The 26,530-nt window shown below is 42.0% G+C and overlaps 1 protein-coding gene across 7 annotated transcripts in view; it reads right to left on the minus strand.

The window, feature by feature from the left end:
* The window catches only part of LOC140716780 (CMP-N-acetylneuraminate-beta-galactosamide-alpha-2,3-sialyltransferase 4-like), a 295,770-nt gene that overhangs the window by 63,541 nt on the left and 205,699 nt on the right, over positions 1 to 26,530 (minus strand). For all 7 annotated transcript variants that reach the window (XM_073029671.1, XM_073029669.1, XM_073029673.1 and 4 more), the window contains exon 2: positions 11,621 to 11,703. In XM_073029671.1, the coding sequence (XP_072885772.1) occupies positions 11,621 to 11,636 (16 nt within the window). In that variant the 5' untranslated portion in view covers positions 11,637 to 11,703. The remainder of the gene's footprint in view (positions 1 to 11,620; positions 11,704 to 26,530) is intronic.

The following is a 26,530-nucleotide window of genomic DNA, read 5'->3' on the forward strand; positions in this document are numbered from 1 at the left end:
GCTTCTTGCACGCTTTCCATCCGTGCTGGGTTGAGCATCGAGCTAGCAACTCAGCCTCGTAAAAAAAAAAGACAAATGCTAAAGAAACGGCAATGTTGCCACCCAATGTGCCTCAAGGCGTGGAAAGGAATACAATTTTTTTTTAAACTATGCCTTGGATCCCAAAAGATGGAGTTTAACCTGGGAGAACCTCGGCGTTTCAAAAAAGAGTAGTAGCTTCATAAAGCAGCAACACATACAGAACCTTGCATTGTATAGCATCTCCAACGCAGATAAACACACAAAGTCGCTTGGGGAGTGAATCACACAAACTGATGAACAGCCAGAAATCAAGTGACAAGAAGGTTTTATGGCCACCCACTTCAACTCTGCTTCACATTCCCATTTGGATATGTCCATACATGGCTTCCTCTACTGCCATGATGAGGCCAAACTCAGGTTGGAGGAGCAACACCTCATCTACCATCTGGGTAGTCTCCAGCCCCTTGGTATGAACATCGAATTCTCCAACTTCCGGTAATTCCCTCCCTCTCCCTTCCACCATCCCACCTCTACTCTGTCTCCTCTTCCAGCTGCCTATCACCTCTCTCATGATTCTGCCTTCTTCTACTACCCATAGTGCTTTCCCCTTACATTCACAAGATCACAAGACAAAGGAGCAGAAGTGGGCCATTCAGCCCATCGAGTCTGCTCTGCCACTCCACCATGAGCTAAACTATTCTTCCATCTAGTTCCAATTTCTGGCTTTTTCCCCCATATCCCTTGATACCCTGACTAATTAGATACCTATCAATCTCCCCCTTAAACACCCTCAATGATCGGGCCTCCACAGCTGTATGTGGCAACAAATTCCATAAATCCACGACCCTCTGACTAAAAAAAAATTCTCCTCATCTCTGTTTTAAATGGGTACCCTCTAATTCTAAGACTGTGGCCTCCTGTCCTGGACTCACTCACCAAGGGAAACAGTCTTTCCTCATCTACTCTGTCCAACCCTTTCAACATTCAAAATGTTTCTATGAGATCCCTTCTCATTCTTCTATACTCTAATGAATACAATTCAAGAGCCGACAAATGCTCCTCATATGTTAGCCCCTGCATCCCAGGAATCATCCTCGTAAATCTCTGAACTCTCTCCAACATCAGTACATCCCTTCTAAGATAGGGGACCCAAAACTGCACACAGTATTCCAAATGGGGTCTCACCAGTGCCCCATAGAGCTTCATCAACACCACCTTACTCTTATACACTATTCCTCTTGAAATGAATGCCAACATAGCATTCGCTCTCCTTACTGCCAATCCAACCTAGTGGTTAACCTTTAGGGTATCCTGCACTAGGACCCCCAAGTCCCTTTGCACTTCCGATTTTTGAATTTTCTCCCCATCTAAATAATAATCTGCCCGATTGTTTCTTCTTCCAAAATGTACAAGTGTACATTTCTCAACATTGTATCTCATCTGCCATTTCTTTGCCCATTCTCCTAAACTGACCAAGTCTCTCTGCAACCTTTCCGTTTCCTCAACACTTCCTGCTCCTCCACCTATCTTGGTGTCATCCGCAAACTTAGCCACAAAACCATTTAATCCATAATCTAAATCATCCATATACAGTATAAAAAGAAGAGGCCCCAACACCAACCCCTGCGGAACACCACTAGTAACCGGCAACCAACCAGAATAGGATCCCTGTATTCCCACTCTTTGCTTTCTGCCTATCAGCCAATGCTCCACCCATTCCAATATCCTTCCTGTAATTCCATGGGCCCTGATCTTATTAAGCAGCCTCTTATGCGGCACCTTATCAAAGGCCTTTTGGAAATCCAAATACACAACATCCACAGCCTTTCCCTTGACAATCTTATTTTGAGATTACCTCAAAAAATTCCAATAGGTTGGTGAGGCAGGATCTTCCCTTCATAAAACTATGCTGGCTTGGGCCTACCTTATCAAGCACCTCGAGGTATTTCATAACCTCGTCCTTGAGGATCGACTCCAATAACTTTCCAACTACCGATGTCAGACTAATAGGTCTGTAATTTTCTTTTTGCTGCCTCCCCCCCTTTCTTAAACAACGGAACTACATTTGCGACCTTCCAGTCCTCCAGAACCATGCCAGAGTCTACTGATTCCTGGAAGATTATTTCCAATGCCTCCACAATCTCCAAAGCCACCTCCTTCAGAACCCGTGGATGCACTTCATCCGGTCCGGGAGACTTATCTATCCTTAGTCCATTTAGCTTCTCAAGCACTTTCTCTCTAGTAATCTTGACTGTACCTAATTCGATTCCCTGAGACCTCTGGCTATCAGGTATGTTGCTAATGTCTTCCACTGTGAAGACTGATGCAAAATACTCATTTAGTTCCTCTGCTATCTCTTTGTTACCCATTATAATTTCTCCAACATCCTTTTCAATAGGTCCTATATCAACCCGTCTCACTCTTTTGCTCTTAGTATATTAAAAAAAACGGTGTCCTTTTTTATGTTAATTGTCAATTTCCTTTCATAATTCATCTTTTCTTTCCTAATGACTTTCTTAGTTTCCTTCTGTAAATTTTTAAAATTCATCCAGTCCTCAGTTTTCCCACTAATTTTTGCTTCCTTGTATGCTGCCTCTTTTGCTTTTATTTTAGCCTTAACCTCTCTCGTTAGCCACATTTGTGTCATTTTTCCTTTTATGATTTTCTTTTTTCTTGGAATATATTTTTCCTGCAATATATTTTTCCTGCACTCTCCTTATTTCTTGTAGGAATTTCATCCAATTCTGCTCTACTGTTCCTCCATTTAGCTTGCTTTTCCAATCAACTTGGGCCAGTTCCTCTCTCATACCACTGTAATTTCCTTTGTTCCACTGAAATATTGATACACCTAATACCAGCTTCTCCTTTTCAAATTTGAAACTGAACTCGATCATATTATGATCACTACTTTCATTACCTCTAGCTCCCTAATCACCTCAGGCTCATTACACAGCACCCAATCCAAAACAGCTGATCCCCTGGTGGGCTTATGGACAAGCTGCTCCAGAAAGCCATCCCGTAGGCATTCTACAAACTCCCTCTCCTGAGATCCAGTACCTTCCTGACTTTCCCAATCCACTTTCATATTAAAATCCCCCATAATTATCTTGACATTTTCCTTCTGACATGCTTTTTCTATTTCCAGCTGTAACTTGTAGTCCACATCCTGGCTGCTGTTTGGAGGCCTGTATGTAACTGGATAGTGGACTACTTGACAGATAGACCTCAGTATGTGCGGTTGGGAGACTGTAGGTCTGACACAGTGGTCAGCAGCACAGGAGCGCCACAGGGAACCGTACTCTCTCCGGTCCTGTTCACCCTGTACACATCTGACTTCCAATATAACTCGGAGTCCTGCCATGTGCAGAAGTTCGCTGATGACACGGCCATAGTGGGGTGTGTCAGGAATGGACAGGAGGAGGAGTATAGGAAACTGATACAGGACTTTGTGATATGGTGCAACTCAAACTACCTGCGTCTCAATGTCACCAAGACCAAGGAGATGGTGGTGGACTTTAGGAGATCTAGGCCTCATATGGAGCCAGTGATCATTAATGGAGAATGTGTGGAGCAGGTTAAGACCTACAAGTATCTGGGAGTACAGTTGGACGAGAAGCTAGACTGGACTGCCAACACAGATGCCTTGTGCAGGAAGGCACAGAGTCGACTGTACTTCCTTAGAAGGTTGGCGTCATTCAATGTCTGCAGTGAGATGCTGATGATGTTCTATAGGTCAGTTGTTGAGAGCGCCCTCTTCTTTGTGGTGGCGTGTTGGGGAGGAAGCATTAAGAAGAAGGACGCCTCACGTCTTAATAAGCTGATAAGGAAGGCGGGCTCTGTCGTGGGCAAAGTACTGGAGAGTTTATCATCGGTAGCTGAGCGAAGGGCGCTGAGTAGGCTACGGTCAATTATGGAAAACCCTGAACATCCTCTACATAGCACCATCCAGAGACAGAGAAGCAGTTTCAGCGACAGGTTACTGTCGATGCAATGCTCCTCAGACAGGATGAAGAGGTCAATACTCCCCAATGCCATTAGGCTTTACAATTCAACTGCCAGGACTTAAGAACTTTTTTAAAGCTATTATTAATGCTTTTTGAGTTAGTGATTTAGATGCATATCATATTATTACTGAGTTAAGTATTGTATGTAATGAGTTTTTGCTACAACAAGTGTATGGGACATTGGAAAAAATGTTGAATTTCCCCATGGGGATGAATAAAGTATCTATCTATCTATCTATCTATCTATTAGTGTCTTTTTACCCTTGCCATTTCTTAACTCGACCCGTAGGGATTCTACTTCTTCTGATCCTATGTCCCTTCTTTCTAGTGATTTGATATCATTGCTTACCATCAGGGCCACGCCACCCCCTTTACCTACCTTCCTATCTTTCCTATACACGATGTATCCTTGAACATTCAGCTCCCAATCACATCCATCATTTAGCCATGACTCAGTGATGGCCACTATGTCATATCTTTTAACCTGTAGCTGTACATCAAGGTCATCCACTTTATTTCTAATGCTGCGGGCATTTAAGTATAGTACATTTAGATCAGTATCTGTTACTGATTTTGCTATATTTCTATCGCACAGCAAATTATCCTGTCTATTCACCTGCCTGTCCTCCTTGCCATCTTTGCTGCACAGTATCTGTGACTTATTATTATTTTCCTCTTCCTCGACCCTAACACCCTGGTTTCCTTCCCCTTGCCAACTTAGTTTAAACCCTCCCTAACAGCTATATTAAACAATCCTGCCAGGACATTATTATCCTTTAAGTTCAGGTGTAACCCATCGTTTCTGTATAAGTCATACTTCCCCCAAAATAGATCCCAGTGATCTAACAATTTGAAGCCCTGCCCCCTGCACCAGTTACTTAGCCACACGTTCGTCTGCTTAATTCTGCTATTCTTACCATCACTGGCACGCAACTCAGGCAGTAATCCTGAGGTTATTAATCTGGAGGTCCGGCATGTCAATTTTCTTCCTAGTTCCCAGTAATCTTCCTTCAGGACCTCCTCTCTTTTTCTGTCTATGTCATTGGTACCAACATGTACCAAGACTTCTGGTTGCTCGCCCTCTCTCCTCAGAATACTCTGGACCTGATCCGAGATATCCTGTACCCTGGCACCGGGGAGGCAACACCCCATCCGGGTATCCTTGTCCGGCTCGCAGAATCCCTTGTCTGTTCCCCTCACGATGGAATCCCCTATAACTACCGCATTTCTTCTTGCTCTTGTGATCACGGCACTGGGCAGAGTGCCAGAGTCCCGTTCGCTGTGGTCTTCCTCTGTCAGGTCAACCTCTCCAACGATATCTAAAACAATATATCGATTTCTGAGGGGGACTGTCACAGAGGTGCTGTTCACTTATCAACCTATAGGTATTAGCAATCACCTCCTCTCTTTCCCTGATTAGCTGAAAGTCATCAAGTTGTTGCTCCAGATCCCTCACACGATTCCTAAGGAGCTTCATCTCATTGCATCTGGAGCAGATGTATTCCTGGGGGAGGCTGGGAGTCTCCCAAGGTCCCCACATCTGGCACTCCAGGCACAACACTAATCCAAAATGCATGCCTCTAATGCTACTGTTAGCTCTAAATAAATAAACTTGTAACCTACCACTTAACTGTAAGACTCAATGGTCGCAGACAGCCTCTTCCCATTTCCACCTAAGTCCATTGAGCCAAAGCCCTATCACTTTGTACCCTCTCACTCCGCTGCCCGCTGGATATGGCGGTGTTCTTTTTAAATCTTCCACGCTCTGAGGTCACGCGCCTGCGCAGTCGTGCCTCTTTTATCCCAAGTTGTTTGGAAAAAAAACTGAACTTTTTGTCAAAAACCAGCGACTTACTCCGCTGCCTCCTTGCTGCGAATCAGAGGAACCGCTGAAGCTTGCTTCCCTTTTTAAATCTTCTGCGCATTGAGATCACACGCCTGCGCAGTCATGCCTCTTTTATCCCAAGTTGTTTGGAAAAAAAACTGAACTTTTTCCTGAAAATCGGCGACTTACTCCGCTATTCCTTCTTATTTATTATTCTTATTCCTTCTTTACCTTTCCAGCCTATCCCCTCCCCCACCCCTTGATCTTTCTTTTGATTGGTTTTTCACCTGGCACCTTCCACCCTCCCCCCACCTTCTTTATAGGGCCCCTGCCCCCCCCCTTCTTCAGTCCTGACGAAGGGTCTTGGCCCGAAACGTTGACTGCTCCTTTCAACGGATGCTGCCTGACCTGCTGAGTTCATCCAGCTTGTTTGTACGTAAGGTTTTATGGCAGATCCTTAAAGAGGAACAGAGTAAGGAGCTGAGTGAGGAAGGTCTCAAATTCAGGCACAGACAATTGCATGATTATCAGTCAACTAACTCAATGAGATTAGGCATGCCCCAGAAACCAGAAATGTAAAAGTGTGGGGATCCCACAGGGCTGGAAGTGATGTAGAAATATAGAATGAAGCCACAGACAAATGTGAACACAGGAATTAAACTGGATGCCTTCCTGAATAGGGACCCATTGTAGGTCAGGGGAAAACCGAATATTGTGGGAATGAAGGTATAGGAAGGAGAATTTTAGATGAGTTCAGTGTGTTATTATTTGTTACATAATAAAGAACTTCAGTTCCCAGTCTGCAATGAGGACGGTTCACCTGGAACTGGAAGTGACATTGGTGGATGGGTCACACATGATCTTGGTGGGCTGGAGTGTCCTGAGTAAAACATGGTCGAGCTGAAGCCATTCTGTAAATAAACAATGTGTTGTTTTTTTTCCACCCACGCAAGTTTATCTTTATTCAGAACAAACATAACATGGTGACAGAAGTCGGCGTGAGGTCTAAACACAGAGTGTAAATGAACACTGCGAACGACTAAGACTCTAGTTCCGAAGGGAGAAAAGTCAGGTCGGCCAAGGAGGCAACACATGTTCTGTCCAGAAGTTCACCAAGAGATTCAGGTGAAAAGAAGCCCAAAAGATTCTGTTATAGATAACCTAAGCCCTCCCGCACCTCTGCAGCTTACCAGCAATCTTAAGGATAACTGGAAATATTTTGAACAGCGGTTCAATATATATTTAGTGGCGAGTAGGGCTGGATGAAAAATTTTAAGTGTTTATCTTTCTGCATGTAATTGGCAAAGATGCTTTGGACATCTACAACAGCTTTCAAATTGATGAGACAGCCTTTACATTGGACACTCTGATGAGTATGTTGTCCCAAGTAAAAACATCATGCTTGAGAGATACAAGTTCTTTTCCTGTGACCAGAAATAAGATGTTAGCTTTGACCAATACTTAGCTGAGCTTCACACACTGAGTAAGTCCTGTGAGTGCGGAGATTTGAGACTCATTAGTCAAAGACAAAATAGTTTGTGGAATCCAAGCTAATGGGCTCAGAGGAAGCTTACTTGATGAAAAATATTTGACACTGGAAAAGGCTGTGAATATGTGTACAGCAACGGAGACCACACGAGAGCAAGCTAAGGAGATGCACAGGGCAGAAAACAACAGTGCATGCCATGAAAACAGAGGGCCAGAGCACAAGGCATTTCCCAAAGCAACAGCAAAGCAAAGAGGTAGTCTAAAGATCAAATGCAGCAAATGTGGAGGTAGGCACATGCCAAAGGCATGCCCTACTTCAAGCACAAGGGACATCACCTAAAGGCACAGCTACTGATTGTTGAAAAGTGAGTACAGTCTTGAGTGCATGTGAAAAGCTCAACCTAGTGGAAAGAGTTTTCATCATGGCCTCACAGACCAAAGGTTACCATGCAGCACTCGTGGAAGAGTATACAGATGTCTTTGAGGGGCTCAGATGCTTACCTGAGGTAACTTAAGAAATTCGTAATGGCATCCATTAGAGCTCCAGAGAGGTTATGTGAGAGAAGCACAAGAACTCCACCTTCCATAGATATCTGAACCATCTACACCAGCATGACAGTCAGGATGCCAGTGCTAAACAGAGTGATCATGATGAGGAACTTCTACATCATGCAGATTTAGTTCAAAATCTGTTCAAAAACTTCTAATTGAATGGAAATCAGAAATATCTCCATGATCCTTTCGGAAGTTGAAGAGGAAAAATAACAAGGAAGATGGGGAGACCACACAGACTCAAAGATCAGAACAACAACAACAGTTCACACAAACCAACAGGAGGAGGAGTTGCTATCTATGATACACAACCGGCAGAAGGAGCTCTGTGAATTGAGGCAGAATCAGTTGAAACTTGTGCAAAGACTCACTAGTCTACTCACTACTCACTAATGGACGTAGTCCAGGGCTCCATTATGAGGCATATGGAGTGAATAATGGCCACACAGCAAAAACAAGAACAGAGACTGAACACAGCAAATGAAAGCTATACATCTGTGGAAACAAATAGCAGACTAAAAGGGATAATTGAACCACCATCGAGGCAGATTGAAAGTGGATGAATAAATAAGGGACTGTATCTGCTCATTACAATAGAAGTTAATATAAATATCTTTGCTGGAATGTAATACTATTGTGCTTATTTTCTTTAAAGGGTGAAGATGTGTTATTATGTGTGTACATAATAAAGAACTTTAGTTCCTGGTGGGCAATGTGGGTGGTTCACCCAGAACTGGAAGTGATGTTGGTGAATGGTTCACACACACTCTTGGTGGGCTGTAGTGTCCCGAGTAAAAAATGGTCGAGCTGAAGCCATTCTGTAAATGAACAATGTGTTAGTTTTTGTACCCACACAAGTTTGCGTTTATTAAGAACAATCATAACATTCAAGTTTATAAAGAACACATGGGCACAGGATGGCAGGTCGAAAATGGACTGGTTGAATTTGGGATTAACAATGGAACAGTGTCATAAAGCACACAATGAGGAGGAGGAGAGGTGGGAGTAGGAGGAGGGGGAGGGGGGAGGGGGGAAAGAGAGCCTACCACTGGAAGAAAAGATACATGTTGACCCAGAGCCTGAGATCTCAACAGACTTGGGACTATCTGGGAAGCATAAGTTGTCTGACCATTGGGCAGCTATGCCCTATGCAGTGGAGAGTCAGATGCCAAACATACGGTTTTCTGGTTGAAACCAGAGCATGGGATGGACCTGTCAAGATTCTCCATCAGAACCACCTCCTCCCTCTGGGACAAGAAGTAGATGTTGATCCAGAGCCTGACATGGACCCTACACCTAGTAAGAGGACTCTGCAGCGATATGGGAGAACAGAAGGACAAGCAATGAAAAACCCTGGAAGGGATCTAACCACTGAATGTGGTACGGACTCAGAGGATGAGGAAATGGGGGTGTGGTATATGCTAACCTTTCCAAACTCCCCATTAACTGACAAAGAGATTCCCAAACCTCCCCACACTGATGTGGGTGAAATGTGGGGGGGGGGGGGGGGAGACTAGGTTTGCGGCAGACAATGACTGGAGACTGGGCTCTAAAGTATAGCTCAGCCAAGTGACAAGGGGTCCTGAGTTGTCGGGAGGCACAAATAATGGACAGGGAGAGGCCTCTCCATCTAGACAGGAAAGATCCCAGGGAGTGTCTGAAACTGAAGAAGTAGATGATGGGGAAGGAGGTCTCAAAGAGTCAGATAGGCTGGCCTATGTTGCACTGGAGGAACAGAGTGCTGCATCTATTCCTTTAGTGACATATGTCACTGCCATTTACACATGGATTGGAGGTCCTGACATCACTAAATTCCTTTGAAACTTTGTATTATTTCTGAAGGGGTGATAAACTATCTCAAAGTCATGAGGACATGACTATTTTTGGTGGGGGAGAGAGTACAACGTCCTGGTAAACTGCTAACGTTGTAAGGTATTCCTGTAGAAGCAGTGTTTCGGTTATTGTTAGAGGTAGCACATACTAAGGAATGTGGGCCATCCAATCAGGAGAGAAGGCTAGGAGAGCAGGTTATTTTTGTGCCTGACACTGGTGTGAGCCTTTGTCTTTGGTCAGCAGGAGATGAAGAGAGAAGATGCTGGAGAGAACCGGGCATAGGATTCAACCCGGTGGGGACCGTGATTCGATGGAGCAAGGCGCAGGAGTCTACTGAGGATCAGTGAATATGACTTTTGGAAGAGCTGAGCTCCAGACTGTGCACCTTTGACTGTTTAATTATAATGGGCCCTTTTGGGGGGGGTTTTCTTTCTTTTCCTTACTAACTCTTTAGTTAATTTATTATCATAAATATACTTCCTTTGATTGGAGTGGGTTTCTCATGCTGAGTTGGGAGACTGCCAGTGAGGGCTAACGGGTCGGTTCATGAGACGCCCGGGAAGAAAGTGGTTTCATTTGTAATAATTATTTTATTTCCTAGTTTTAATATATTGTTGGGGGCATTTTTTTGTTTTTCCTGTGAAGAAAGACACAAAGCACTTATCTTTGCTTCCTACTTCCTTTCCAGTCCTGAAAAAGACTGTTTATTAATCATCGACTACATTGATGAAACATCGACTGTTTATTAATTTCTACAGATGCCGCCTGACCTGCTGAGTTCCTCCAACATCTTGTATTTATCCCTCTGGGATTTGCAACTTCTGCAGAATCTCATATTGATTTATTTTACTCTGTCATTTCTTTTGTTTATAAAGAGTCTCTTATTTGTCTTTGCTGTTTTTTTTCTCCTTTTTACAACCCTATAGAAACCTTTACAGTCTTTTTTCTACTGCTTATCACTTGTTTAATTCTCAAAGTCCATTTTCTTGTATTTTAATCAATCATTTGGCTACCATTTGTTGAGTTGTAAAATGCTCTTAATCCTTGGTCCAACTGCTTTTTCCAGTAACTTTACAAATCATCATACTGGATTTAATACCCTCTTTAATTTAATTTCTCCTGTGGTCCAAAGTTGTTAGAGGATAAAATAGTGGCACAGCTATTACAGCAGCCACCTCACAATTCCAGTTAACTGCATTCAGTCCTGACCTCTGGTACCATCTGTGTGTTTATTCATTTTTCCTGTGAAGACATGGCTTTCTTCCAGGTGCTCCAATTCCCTACTGCATCCTAAAAATGTGCTGGCTGGTAGGTTAAGGGGCCTCTAGTGTGTCGATGAGTGGAAGGATTTGGAAGGGACGTGATGGGAGTGTGAGGAGAATCAAATGGGCTGGGGTAAAATTAATGTCAAATTGGATACTTGATGGCTGAGGCAGACTCAGTGGGCTGAAGGACTTCTTTCTATGCAGTACCTCTCCATGACTTTATCCTTACATTACTGGAAGTCATCTTCTTGAACTTGTTTTAAATTGATATGCCGCAGACTATCTTTAAATTAAAGGAGAGAAGCATATCAGAGAAGAGAGAAATAGAAAGAAAAAGAAAGTTAGAGAGATTGGGCTGGGTCAGGGAAATCAACAAAACAGAGAAAGAGAGATGGAGACCACAGACAAAGTGGGAAAGGGACATGAGATATGGTGATACACAGTGAAGTGGATGGCAATGTGAGAGAGGAAGAGAGAAGGGGACAATAGAGTGTATGGTACGGAGAAAACTGACAGAAATGGGAGAGAGGTTGAGAGAAATGGTCACCACGGTGGGAACTCAGAACCCACCTGGTACCAAGGGCACTGGGTATTCAGCAGCCTCAACAAGCCAAATGTTCACTTCTACCTACCTGATTTCCAATTCATGGTTATCACTCAGCAGACTGCTCACAGTAATCACGGTGTCATGTCTTCACTTCTGTGTCATGGCAGCCTAGGAAAATTAAAGGCTTATTTTAGAAACAGAACTGCAGATTTTTCAGCACGAAGGGAAGCCATTCAGCACGTTGAATATGTACTAGTTCCATGCAAGATCAGTCCAGCCATATCAGGGCCCCTTCAACCCTTTCCCCACAGCCTTGTATTCCCTTGTGTATGATGCTACTCCTTGCAGTCCAAACCAGATCAGAACAAGTCACTATGGGAAAATATTTTCTTTTTGCACATCAGTTTTGGTCCTGCCAATCACTTCCTTCCTCTGATCCCAATTCTTGTCCCCACAGCCAATGGGAGCAGATCCTCTCTATCTACTCTGTCGATAGTCTTCATGACTTTAAATAGATTTCCTCACAACCTTCTCTGTTCCAGGGAGAACCACAACCCCTGCTTTTCTAATCTGCTCATGAAACTAAAGCCCCTGAGCCCTGGAAACACATTGATAAATTTCTTCCACATCCTCTCAAAAGCCTTTGCATTTTTCCTATGGAGTACTGCCCAGAATAATGTCACATTATGCCAATTGTGACTGAGCCAGTGTTTAATAAATGTTCATCATTAGCCTCCTAGTTCTTGTACATGCTTCTGCTTAACTCTTTTCAATCTACATTGCACCCTTTCAACAAACTATTCACACAGATCCCTAGATGGTTCTGCTCTTTTCCCATTTTAGAATTGAATCCTGTACTTTATATTGACTCTTCAAATTCTGCCTCCCAAAATGTGACACCTCACATCTCTCAGCCTTGCATTTCATCTGTCATCTATCAGCCTGGCTGTACATTTATGAAGGCAGCTACCAAACTCCTCACTGTTCAATGCAGCATATGTTTTATGTCATCTGCAAATTTGTGAATCTGTTCAACATATTTATTAAAAGTGTAATACAGTGGCCCCACCGCCAGCCACTGGGGAACTTCACTGTACACTTTCCTCCGGTTTAAAAACTGAACTACAGCTTCTAATGACAGCTAAGTTTTTTTTCCTTACCCTGTCTTTCAATCACCATGACAAGTCTATTATATGGAACCTTACAAAATGCCTTTTGAAAGTCCATCCCAGGCACAGTAGAATTCTTACATCATTCACCTCTATTGCTTTGTCAGGTAAATTAGACAACTTTTCTTTCCAAAATCTGATGCTCTTCTAAAATAATGAAAAATGAAACTTCGCCATCACTAATTAGTTAACTGGAACCATTAAGTCTCCCTTATTAGGCTTTCCCAAACCCCTTTATAATTTTGACATTACTCTTTAATGTCATCAACTTCAGTCAAGATTGTCCTGAAATCTTGTGATTTCTTTACAATAGCACCTTCTTATTATTGCAGCCGATGAAAGGGCAGAGAGACTGGACAGAGGAGCTGGAGAACATAGAACAGTGGAGGAAAATTTCATAAACTCTATTTTATTTCTTTATTTTCCTGTAAATTCCTGCAAGAAAATGAATCTCAATATGGCATATAGTGACATATGTACTTTGATAACAAATTTACTCTGAACTTTAAAGTGCCTCCTTAACTTTACCTGCACATTAACTTTCCAGGTCTCTTGGAACAAAAACACTTATTAACCTTTCATTTGAACCCCCTTTCTTCCCGGGTGTCTTAGGAATCAGTTCATTAGCCCTCGCTGGCAGTCTCCCAACTCAGCGCAAGAAACCCACCATTCTCCGGCCTCATACATCTAGGCTGGACACTCCGGTCCCACCAAATCTGAGAGATTGGGATGGCTCTCCCACCCAAGCCCCGGTTTGTGTGAATGTTGTGTGATTTGCTGCCCTGTTACAGCTTGTTGACAGGAAATAACATCGCAGACTGCATACAATTAAAGGAAGTATATTTATAAATATTAACTAAAGAGTTGGTAAGAAAAAGAAAGAAAGAACAAAAAGAGTCCATTGTAATTAATCAAAGGTTCACAGGTTGGAGCTCAAATCTTCCAAAAGTTATATTCAACTGATGCTCAGTAGACTCCCACACCTTGCTCCATTGAATCACGGTCCCCACCAGATCGAATCCTACGGCCAGTTCTCTCCAGCATCTTCTCTCTTCATCTCCCGCCCAGCAAAGACAAAGGCTTGCACCGGTATCAGGCGCAAAAAAAACCCGCTGCCCCAGCCTTCTCTCCTCATTGGATGGCCCACATTCCTAAGCACCTGTTATCTCTAACAATAACCCAAACACTGCTTCTACAGAAAGACATGCGACACCTTACAACGTTAGTAGTAAAACCTTTACCAAGGCATTACACATTATTTTATAAACCCACCACGGTTATTTCTACCTCACATTTTCCCACAGTGCATCCCACCTGTTACATCTGCACCCATTCACTTTATTCATCCACATCCCCCTGAGGCTTCACCATATCCTCCTCACAACCCATGCTTCTACCCATATTCGTAGCATCACCAACAAAGTACTTCTCACCCTTCATCCCCTCATTCAAATCACCCAATATAGAATGTGAACAGCTGGGGCACCAGTACTGATCCATCCAGCCACTTCCTCCCAACTTTTATTCTTGCATTCTACTTTCTGTTCCTTAACTAATCCTCAATCCTCTCCAGTATACTACCTCAATACCACACACTCTGATTTTGTTGTAACCATGCCTTATGAAGCACTTTATGAAAGACACTCTTAACATCCAAAGACATCGCCACATCAACTAGTTCACCATTGGAGACCCTGCTGCCTCTAGGTTTGGAACCACCCTGAACTATTTCCTCTCCATTTGCAGAGAGCTGTTCAAATTGTATGGATGTCATTCATCTAGAAGCACAGTGGACATGATCTTCCCTGTGGGGCAACACCAAGAAAAATGCAGGAAGCAAATATCGGGTGCTGTACCTGACCTTTATCAATCTATTTCCGTGTGGGACCCCAGTGGATTTATTCAGGAAGATTTATGATTTGTTAAACATTCATTCGAGGTATTAGTAGAACAGTAGTAAGAACTCCTGATGCTTATCCTATCAAGGACCAGTTGTGATTTTGACCAAGTGGCTGAGTATACCCTTCAATGTCTCACTGTCATTACAGGCAACATTTTTACTCAGTTTGCTTTCACATTGGTGGAAAGGTGTGGATTGAATTTTGAAGCTGAAAGTAGGCTGGGTGACAGAGCTCAGCTCACATCAAGTAGGAGGCACGGCAGACTGGTCCTGGGCATTGACGGGATGGTGTCACTCAGAATGAGGGACCACACATTTTTATGGGTCACTGAGGAGACAAGAACCATACCAGAGGCTGTTGGCCTTGTCTGAAGAGATAGCTGGTTAGACAGGCTTTGGAGGCACCAAAGATTCTGCAGCTGGTGGACACTGGATATAGAATTACACCATTACACTAACTCTTCAGACTGAGTGAGTGAGCCATAGGAAACTATAGATCTCTTGTCCATACTACACCAACCGCTGCCACTTGGCTATAAACATGCAGGATAAGTGCCTTGCTCAAGGACACACACACTTCCTCGGCTGAGGCTCGAACTAATGACCTTCAGATCACCAGCCCAAAGCCTTAACCATTTGGTCGTGCGCCAACACGAATCAATGGATCCTGCCCAACCACACAGGACAGTGAGAGAAGGTCCAGCCCTGGTGAGAGCACCATGAGCATAGATGGCTGTCCTCACGTGGGAGGCTGTAGTAACCAAGCTACAGTCAGTTATGTGCTGGAACTAGCGCAGGTGTAATATGTTATCAGTCCTTCTGACGCAAAACTTGGGCTGTATAGCATTACAGAATAACAGCCATGTCATTGCAAGAGTTCATAAATAAGGGGGGGATCCAAAAGGCTCAGCATGAGATTAAGCAGAGAGCTAATACCAATAGTGTCTGCCACGGAGAAGATGTATGCACAAGTTCCAGGGAGACAGTTGTTTACAGAACTACTGCACAGATTAAATCAATGGCAAACTGAGATGGATGCTTTAAGCATTACAATGCAGTGATAGTTCCAAAACTACCAAGATCTGATACAAGATGCCACAGCAAATCTTACCATAGCTGGAGTGTGACAAGAAGGATTGAAAACTACCCAGAAAGGAGGGCTCATTGATGAGTTTGTGATATTAGAAGGAAAAGTCATGTAGCTGGAGTTGATGTCTGAATGCCAGATGGTATGAGTAGAAGCAATCAAAATACAGACATCTGTCACTGAGTTTCTGGTACCCAGTAATGTACAACTTTAACTATATCCTTAAATCATTTTGGTGACCCAGCATTTACTTGTTGAACCATTGGTGAAGATGCCCCAACATTGCTGGAGTAAGATTACATTTTCTCCAGAAGCATGCTCCTGCACTACCTCATATTCCTTGATGCCCTTCATATCCAGAAATCTGTGTTTCAAATCAACTCCATGATTAAGCCTCTGTAACCTGCAGTGAAGAAATCCAAAGGTTTACCATCCTCTGAGTGAAGAAACTTCTCCTCAGTTCCATCTTAAACAAAGGATTCCTCATTCTCAGACTGTGAGCCCTGGCTTTAGGCTCCTTAGCCAGAGGAACATTGCTCCACAATAAGTTCAACTTCTTCTCAGGAAAGACCAAACCTGTACACAATAGTCCAGGCATGCTCTCACTGAGGCCTATTGCAAGGAGACAAGTAAATTACATCCCTCATGTGGGCCAAAAAACAGCTCTATACAATGTTCAAAAGAAAAATGAGGCAAATTGAAAGCTGAAGATTACACAGAAATACAAAACTACAAAAAGAGCATGATCCATGCTGGAAATATAAACTGCAAATCTGGGTGTTTTCCATTTAAATACTTTACTACAGTACAGCAATAACTTAACTAAAAATGAAAAGGAACAGAATTAGCACTCTAATAAGTACTCAAGCCAAGCCAGCACTGACATACAAAAACACTACAATAAATTGAAGGAATGACATTTTCTGATATCTGCAAGTAACCACTCTAATATTCAAATGAACTGACCCTGTCAGGTACCTGCTTTTAATTCACTTAACAATTAGCAAAATTGTTATTAGGCAATAATTTAAAAAATGAAATTACACATGAAATTAAAGTTACGAAAATGAGGTTTTTTTTAAAAAGGGAACTACAAAATATTCATGTATGCTGCAGCAGATCTTCAACATATATTGAAAACAATAAATTTCATCATGTGAACAGAAAATGCTGGAAACACTCAGCAGTTCAGTAGAGGAAAAACAGAGTTCATTTTTCAAGTCTTCGTCACAATGAAACATTTTGGACCTGAAACATTAACTCTGTTTTTTCTTTAGAGACGATCTGCTGAGTGTTCCTAGTTTCTCTTTTATAACCTTAGATTTCCAACATCTGCAGTAGCCACCCCACACCCTGATCTTTTCTCAGTTAAGCCTCCGTGTAATGCTGAGTAGCGCTGCACAGACCACAGGCCTTTTGGCCCCTCACATCCATGCCAACCATTTTCCTCATTTACACCAATCCCATTTGTCCACACTAGGCCACATCCTTCCTAATCAACTGCCTGTCTCAGTGTTCTTTTTAAGTAGTGATTATATCTGACTACAAGATCTCCTCTGGCAGCAACAGCAGATTCCAGTCATCAACCGTTTTGTTTAAACAAAAATCTTCTCAAATGTCTTTTAAAACTCTTTCTTCTCAACTTAAAAATATACCCCTTGTGTTTTAATACTCCTACTATTGGAAAATGGCTCTGACTTTCTTCCTTATCTATGCCTCTTAGAATTGTATGTACCTCTATCAGGTCAGCCCTGAGCCTCCTCTGCTCCAGGGAAATCAAGTCCAGCCTATCCAGTCACTCCGCATAACAAAAGTCCTCCAGTCCAGGCAACATTATGGCAAATCTCCTCTGCAATCTCTTCAATGCAATCATATCTTTCTCATAGTATGCCAACCAGAACTGTGCACAAGTGTGATCTAACCACTATTTGCAACATAACATTCCAACTCTTATATCCTCAGCCTCAATCTATGAAGGCAAACATACCATGGACGCTCTTCACCACCCTGTCCACTTGCACGGCCACTTTCAAGGAACTGTAGATTAGAAACTCAAAGTCACTCTTATCATCAATTCTTGTTGATGCCCTACCATTTAGTGCATATGTCTAATGTCTACGTGACTTCCCAAAATGCAACTCCTCATACTTGTTAGAATAAAATTCCACCTACCAACAATCTGTCCAACTTTCCATCTGATCTATATCCTACCACAGCTTTATACAAACGTCCGCATTGGAGCCTGCGCAGCTTAACATTCTCGACCAACCTACTATACAAAACTTAGTCAAATGACTTACTTGTAACTTAGTCAAAGTGCATACAGAGAAAATTTACCACCCTGACTTCATCGACCTTCTTAGTCATCTCAAAAAGAAAAATTAATGTCTATAGGTCAGTTGTGGAGAGCGCCCTCTTCTTTGTGGTGGCGTGTTGGGGAGGAAGCATTAAGAAGAGGGACGCCTCACGTCTTAATAAGCTGGTAAGGAAGGCGGGCTCTGTCGTGGGCAAAGTACTGGAGAGTTTAACATCGGTAGCTGAGCGAAGGGCGCTGAGTAGGCTACGGTCAATTATGGAAAACTCTGAACATCCTCTACATAGCACCATCCAGAGACAGAGAAGCAGTTTCAGCGACAGGTTACTATCGATGCAATGCTCCTCAGACAGGATGAAGAGGTCAATACTCCCCAATGCCATTAGGCTTTACAATTCTACCACCAGGACTTAAGAACTTTTTAAAAGCTATTATTAATGCTTTTTGAGATAGTGATTTAGATGCATATCATATTTTTTACTGAGTTAAGTATTGTATGTAATTAGTTTTGCTACAACAAGTGTATGGGACATTGGAAAAAAGTTGAATTTCCCCATGGGGATGAATAAAGTATCTATCTATCTATCTATCTAGATTTCCCCTGCACATAACTATGCTGACTTTCCTTGACCAGCATTTCCAAATGTACATAAACACTATCCCTTAGGATTTTCTTAATAGTTAAAGTATCGTTATACCAAGTACTATCATAAGTTGAAAGTCATGCAAGGAAATGAGAAATCTGACAAACACACGACCTCCTCACATCACAGCTGCAGCCAGAGAACTTATTTTCTGTGTCCCTCACATTGGTCACTGAGCTGCACTTTCTTAAGCAAAAATATCCCAAATTAGCACCAATGTTGTGTTATCAGAGGTTTAATTATCAATCAGATACACTTTATCAAAAGTACAAAGTTCTCACATCAAGATCAAAAGACAAAGAAAACACTTAAATTTTCTATTTTAAAACAGTAATGTGTCCAAATATTTATTGCACTTAAATTAAAATGTGACTAAAGTTTGGGCAAGAAATCCTTCTCTTTAAAAGAGAACCAAGGGGCATATGGAAGATAACAAAGAGAACAGCATTAAAGCCATGGTTTTGTATTAGAATACAAAGTTACTGAAAAGAGAAGGCACACTGATGTAACAGGTCATGTTACCACCTCAAAGCTCAATTGACCCAGGCTGGATCATGTCCACGTGGAGCTTGCACATTCTCCCCTTAACCATGCATTTCCCACCTTTGTCCCAGGTGCGTGCTGATTGGTACGTTAAGTGGGCATTGTAACTTACACTACCCCTTGGGATTTTCTCAAAAATTGAGGCATTGCTATGTCAAATACTGTCATGTATAGATGGAGGAGGATCAGGGCAGATGATGGGTCAACTAATAAACAACCAGTTTACAGGGAAGTAAGAGGTTAATGGGATTTCTTAATAAACTGACATAAACCAGATGGGCAAATGGCCACCTTCTATGACACAAAACATACACTCTGAACAGTAGATGCAGAAAACAGGTCACAAGAAAGGAAGAGAATACAAAACAGTTTTCAAATTGTGACACATTAGAGCTAAGAAAGACTTGTGGTCAATCAGGGTTGTATAATTTTGAAAACATTCAGTAAGATTATACTTCACCAGAACAACCTTGACGGGCAGAATCATTGCCTCTTTGTAATACTGTTGTCCAATGTTGTATCTCAAGATGTTTGTTGGAAAAAAAAACTTGCAGCAGGATGGCCCTCAGACTGGAAAAGTGTTGGTCATAGTTGGTCCATTTTTTAAGCCTTGGATCACTATGACAATCACAGCCTCTGTTATATCCTTTCCAGTCCTGACCTCTGGAGCTGTATGGAGTTTGTACGTTCTCCACATAGGTTTCCTCTGGGTGGTCCAGTGTCCTCCCTCATCCCAACAACGTGCAGGTAAACTGCCTCTCAGGTGTGTGATGGAATCAGCGGTTCATAGGTAAGAATATGAGGAGAATAAATATGGGATTAATATGGTATTAGTTAAATAGCTGATGACTGGCACAAACTCAGAGAGCCAAATGGTCTGCTTCTATGCTGTATCTGTGGCAGACATGTCCAAGACCAAAGGGCTTAGGTCTGCGGTGAGAAGAGTATAGACAAATATTTGATTTGTGGAAAAGATGGGCCAAAGGCCAGTTTCCATGCTGTATGACTTTATAAAGATGGCAGATGGAAAGGAAAATAATTATAATAATCTTATACAGAATTCCGACTCTACCAGAGTGACACAAATAAAATGCTGGAGCATCACAGCAGATCAGGCAGCTTCTAAAGAAATGAATAAACAGTCAGCATTTCAGACTGAGACCCTTCTTCAGGACTGAAAAAGGGGAAATAAGTCAGAATAAGAAGATGTACAATCTAGAAGGTGATAAATGAAACCAGGTGAGGGGGAAGGTGGGATAAAGTGAGACACTGGGAGGTGATATGTAGAAGAGGTAAAGGGCTGAAGAAGGAGGAATTTGATAGAGGAAGAGAAAGGGAAGGAGGGGCACCAGGAGCAGGTGAAAAGTAAGAGTAAAAGGGCAAGAGTAAAAGAAGAGGGAAGGGGGATTCATTCTGATTCTACCAAAGTTAATTCCGAGTTGGGAACCCCTTTGTAGAAAGTAGATTAAAAGTACAGAAGAAAATGGCACCATTTCCGAGTTAAGATAAAATATTTTGCATGATACAAGGGAAATTTCTATAACAGTCAAAAGACACAGAAGTAAAATTTAAGTTCTGTTTTAAAATTAAGTTTGATAACCAATAGCACTAACTTATGTTTTCCTCTTTCAGCAAAACACCTGAAGAAATTTGAAAGGTAAAAATTATTTTTAAGTTACCCTAACCTCATTAACTCTATTAAAAGAGTTGAGTAATTTCAAACACTGGCAATGAAAAAACATAATTCAGAAGCAGTTTCTTGCCACGCAATTTGGAATACTTTGCCACTGGAAAAGGTTGAGACAGAAACTAATGGAGAGAATTGATAAAATATTTGAAAATATGGCAAGACATATAGTTCAAGGGACGATCTATAGCAACCTTGAAAGAGCAGGACAAAGGGCGGTTCAATTGCAGAATCTCCTGACATACATTGTGGTGGGAGAATACTGTAGGAACACTACTCCAAAATAAACAAACTCTGAACAGACAGACAATAAATACAAGGGATGGGTTTCACTTCTTAAGTAACAAAATACGCTCACAGAAAATCCTTGACATTATAAAGCAATCAAAAATGTTAGGGAAATGCCAGAAATATAATGCATGCTGTTAATTTTCCAGCTGAAGTAAAGAGTATAAAAAGTACATAGAAGTCACTTAGGCAGAAAAATGGTTTGGCACAGCCAAGAAGGGCAAAAAGGCCTGTTTCTGTGCTGTAATGTTCTATGGTATTTAGCCTTTTTCCCATCTTCTTATCAAAATGCAGTGCTCAGGAGTTAATGGTTTACTATCTAAGTGTTGAAGGTTTTCAATTCAGGCACTGCAAGTGCCTTAAATGGTAACTAGCAGAACCATCTGAATGATTTTTGGCAGAGCTCACTGAGGGAGACATTTTGGCCAGCATACCATGGCACCTCCCTACTCTTCAACAAACCAAAATACCGTCTTTGACAACTGGATCACGCCTCAGTGTCTAGAAGTGGCTGGTGGGGGGGAGGGAATCCTCTAAGAGAATTCAGCTAAAATCAAATTAAAACAGGAAGGGAAGATTGAAAAGCAGTGAGTGAAGTTAATAGGCAGCAAAAACTAAATCAAAGAGGGAAGGCAGTTATAGTACAGAAAAATGTTAAAAATTCCCTGTTTGCTGGAGAAATTGTGGAAATCAAAATGCAAACTATTATCATATTTTCTGGGAATGCCCCATTATCAAAGACTATTGGAGTGGGATACACAATGCCCTACAAGACATCTTTAAATGTGAAATACCCTTAGAAAGTAAGACCATATATTTTGGATATATACCTCAAGAATGGTTGATAAGAGATTAATATTTAATGAATATACTGTTGGTGGCTGGTAAAAAGACTCTTACTAGGAAATGGTTATCACAGGAGAGCCCAACCTTAAATGCACGGATGGAAATTACAATGGACATTTACAAAATGGAGAAGATAACAGCATCTGTTAATCATAAGTTGGAACAATTTGATTCATACTGGGAAAAATGGTTTAACTACATAACACCTCATAGGCCTGATTTTATTCTCACAAATCAATATGTTGAAAAAAAAAAGATCACTGCCTACTTGTACATAGTTTTCTCCTTTCGCTTGTTCTTTCTTTCCTCTCTGTAAGTGTATACCTCAGATAAATATTATGTGGAGATTTGTGGCATATATGATATATATGTACGATATCTGAAACACATTTTATGGAAATGTTTGTTTGATGATGAACTTCAATAAAAAATAAATTACAAAAAAAAATTAAAGGCACTGCAGATGAATTCTCATAGCATTCCCAATAAAGTAAATTAATCACTGGCACAAATAGAGGTGAACATTGGGCGAATAGACAGACAGACATACTTTATTGATCCCGAGGGAAATTGGGTTTCGTTACAGTCGCACCAACCAAGAATAGGTAGAAATATAGCAATATAAAAACCATAAATAATTAAATAATAATAAGTAAATTATGCCAAGTGGAAATTAGTCCAGGACCAGCCTATTGGCTCAGGGTGTCTGACACTCCAAGGGAGGAGTTGTAAGGTTTGATGGCCACAGGCAGGAATGACTTCCTATGACGCTCAGTGTTGCATCTCGGTGGAATGACTGAATGTACTCCTGTGCCTAACCAGTACATTATGGAGTGGATGGGAGACATTGTCCAAGATGGCATGCAACTTGGACAGCATCCTCTTTTCAGACACCACTGTCAGAGAATAGGATTAGAGCAGATGGGCAAAACTGTCAGCATGGACATGATGGTTTGAAGGTCCCATTTCTGTACAGTATAATTCTGACTTTCAAACACAATGTAAAATTCTGTCATATTATGATCACTCTTTCCCCAAAGGCCCCTTAACAACAGTATCAATTAATCCTTTTTATTTGCACATAAGATCCAAACTGCCTTTCCCCCTAGTTAATCCATCAACGTACTGATCTAGCAACGCATCTAGTATGCATTTCAGCAATTCATCTTCATCATTACAGTAAATCTGATTTCCCATCTCAATGTAGGTTAAAGTCTCCATAATTTCTATATTATCCTTGTTACAAGCACCTTTGGCTTTCTGCTTTATGCCAAGGCCAGTACTACAGCAGTACTACTTAGCTGTGTCATCCTGGCACAGCAAAGATTTTGACAAGCTGGAGAGGGTGCAGAATATTGTTCAAGAGATGTAGGATAGGAGTAACAGCCAGTTAATAGAAACAGGAGCAAAAACAACCAGAAACTGTTGGAGGAAATGCAAGTTAACCACTACCTATGGAGAAAGAGCAAAGGGCAGTGTTTCACGTCAAGACTCCATGTCAGCAGTAACAGCGTAGACAGAAGATAGCCAGTATAAAGACAGGGGCTAGTAAGTCATTCCTACCATCAAACCTAATCCTAAAGTCCAAGGGAACATACTCCCCCACTAACCCGAGGCACACCCCAATTAACCCTGGCCACACCCCCACAAACCCGATGACTTGTGTCAGGAGGGGCAAGATCCAGTAAAGGCAAGTGTTGGACCTGATTAATGAAGGTGTGGGCCAGATCAAAGTGGCAGGGTTGCATGACACTGAACCTCAAGTGACGAGAGGTGGAACTGGGTGAAGTCGTAGATGATTGAGAGATAGAGACAAATGGGGATGGGAGTGTTCAGATTGAGGTGAGTGGGTATTAGATGGAAACATAAAAGGAGATAAAAAGTTGGGGAGTTCAAGCCAAGTAGGGGAAGAAAGAGACAACATAGAGAAAGTGGATTAAATGGGACCATCAGAGAGGGATGATGGACAGATGGAACCAGTTGGGGGAGTGGATGAGTGGACCAAGGCAGCAGAAACCCAAGTGGATAGATGCAAGGGTGATGTACAAATGGAACCAGGTGGGGGAGGGAGGGAATTAATCTAAATAACGAGAGGGAAATGGAAAAAGTGAGCAGAGGGAGAGAGAACCTGTGTAGACTGGTGGGAGTAAGAAAGAAACAAGCATGTTTAATTTATTGAGATATTGCATGGAGCTCATCAACTGGCAAACTTTTGTGGTTTGGCACCAGTCCTTCAAAATTAGTTGAGACACAAGTCACTGTTGCAAACAATGCAGCGAGCAACACTGTCATTATTTTTGACCCCTATTAGGCAGGGGTACACTTTAGTGTAGTCTGGGGTGAAGTACGTTTTATATTTTCTTTTTGGAACACTCTGCCATGGCACTGCAGGACACTAAACTGAACTGATGGACAATGAAAGACAGAGAGAGGTCGACTGTAAAGCCCGCCCACAGAGAAAACTGATAGGTCTACTTAGCACAAAGAGAGACCGATTTGGATTTTTTTCTCTCCCTCTCTCCCTCCCCCCCTTTCTCTCTCTCCCTCCCTCCCCCTCTCCCTCTCTCAAAAAATCGATTTCCGGGATATTGTATATAATTTGCGGGTGTCAGGGAGTCACTATCAATATGCAGGAGACTCCTGGAACTTCCGGGAGAGGTGGGATGTCTGCAACTGCACCAAGCACTCAGTGAAAGGAAGCTTATAAAGTTGTTAGTAGGAGCAGTAGGCTGGGGGATTATGTGCATTTCAGAACCCAAACAAAGGCCAGCTAAGAAACTGATAAAGGCAAGAAACAATGTGATAGAAGACTGTTAAGAAAAATAAAAACTAGACTATAAAAGCTTTTAACAAGTAAATAAAAAGGAAAAGATTAGCAAGATCAAATGAGGGTCACCTACAGAGTCACTTACATTTAGAAATAAGGAACTAAATAATTATTTGACATCTGTTTTCTCAGACAATGAAACACTTAACTGTTTATATGACAGAACTAAAGATCTAGTGAAGGTGAGATGCAGGAAATAATTATTTATTACAAAATATCGCTAGACACTTTGGTAAGCTTGAAAGTTATGTCAAGGACCCCAGAATATAGTATCAGGTGAAATTTGTTGCTTTGCAGCAGTATGTTGCAAAATATTATAATAAAAACCATAAATCACAATAAGTTTATCTTAAGGTAAGAAAGTGAAATTAAATAAGTAGTGTAAAAAGAGAGGGAAGAATACTGAGGTAGTGTTCATGAGTTCAATGTCCATTCAGAAATCTGATGGCAGAGGGAAAGAAGCTGTTCCTGAAACGTAGGGTGTGTATCTTCAGACTCCTGTACCACCTCCTTGAAAGTAACAATGAGAAGACGGCATGTCCTAGGTGAAGGGGGTCCTTAATGATGGATGCCGTCATTTTTGAGGCATCACCTTTTGAAGTTGCCCTCGATGCTAGGGAGGCTAGAGCTCATGAGAGAGCTGGCTGAGTTTGTAATTTCCTGCAGCTTTTTCCAATCCTGTGCAGTGACCCCTCTATACCAGACATTGATACAACCGGTTAGAATGCTCTCCACGGTACATCTATAGAAATCTGCCAGTGTCTTTAGTGACATATCAAGCCTCCTCAAGCTACTAATGAAATATAGCTACTGTTATTTCTTCTTTGTAACTGCATCAATATGTTGGGTCCAGGTTAGATCCTCTGAAATAATGACACTCAGAAACTGGAAACTACTCAGCATTTCCACCTCTAATCCCTCAATGAGGACTAATGTCTGCCCCCTCGACTTCCACATCCTGAAGTCCACAATCAATTCCTTGGTCTGATTGATGCTGAGTGCAAGGTTGTTGCTGCAACACCACTCAACCAGCTGATCTACTTCACTCCTGTATGCCTCCTCATTATCATCTGAAATTTATGCCAACAATAGTTGTGTCATCAACAAATTGACACATAGCATTTGAGCTGTGCCCAGCCACACAATCATTGGTGTAGAGAGAGTAGAACAGTGGAGTAAGTACACACCCTCGCTGTACGTCAATGTTGATGGTCAGCAAGGAGATGTTATTTCCGATCCACCCTGATGATGGTCTCCTGATAAGGACATCAAGGATCCAGTTGTGGAGGGAGGTCTAGAGGCCCAAGTTTTGGAGCTTTTTGATTAGAATTCAGGGGTATGATTGTGTTGAACGCTAAGACATAATCAATAAATAACAGCTTAATGTAGGTATTACTATTGTCCACGTCATCCAGGGCCGAGTGGACAGCCAGTGAGATCGCATCTGCTGTAGACCTATTGTGGCGATAGGTAAATTGCAGTGGGTCCAGGACCTTGCTTAGGCAGGGGTTAATTCTAGCCACACCAAACTCTCAAAGCACTTCATCACAATAGATGTGAGTGCAACTGCGTGATAGTTGTTGAACGAGGGGGGAGAACGTGTTGGACCTGGTTTACACAAACATCCCCGACGCGTACCGGGCAGAGCCCCGCCCCACCTTGGTTACTTAGACCACATCTCTGTTATGCT

Source organism: Hemitrygon akajei, chromosome 26, assembly GCF_048418815.1.
Source record: "Hemitrygon akajei chromosome 26, sHemAka1.3, whole genome shotgun sequence".
Taxonomy (NCBI): domain Eukaryota; kingdom Metazoa; phylum Chordata; class Chondrichthyes; order Myliobatiformes; family Dasyatidae; genus Hemitrygon; species Hemitrygon akajei.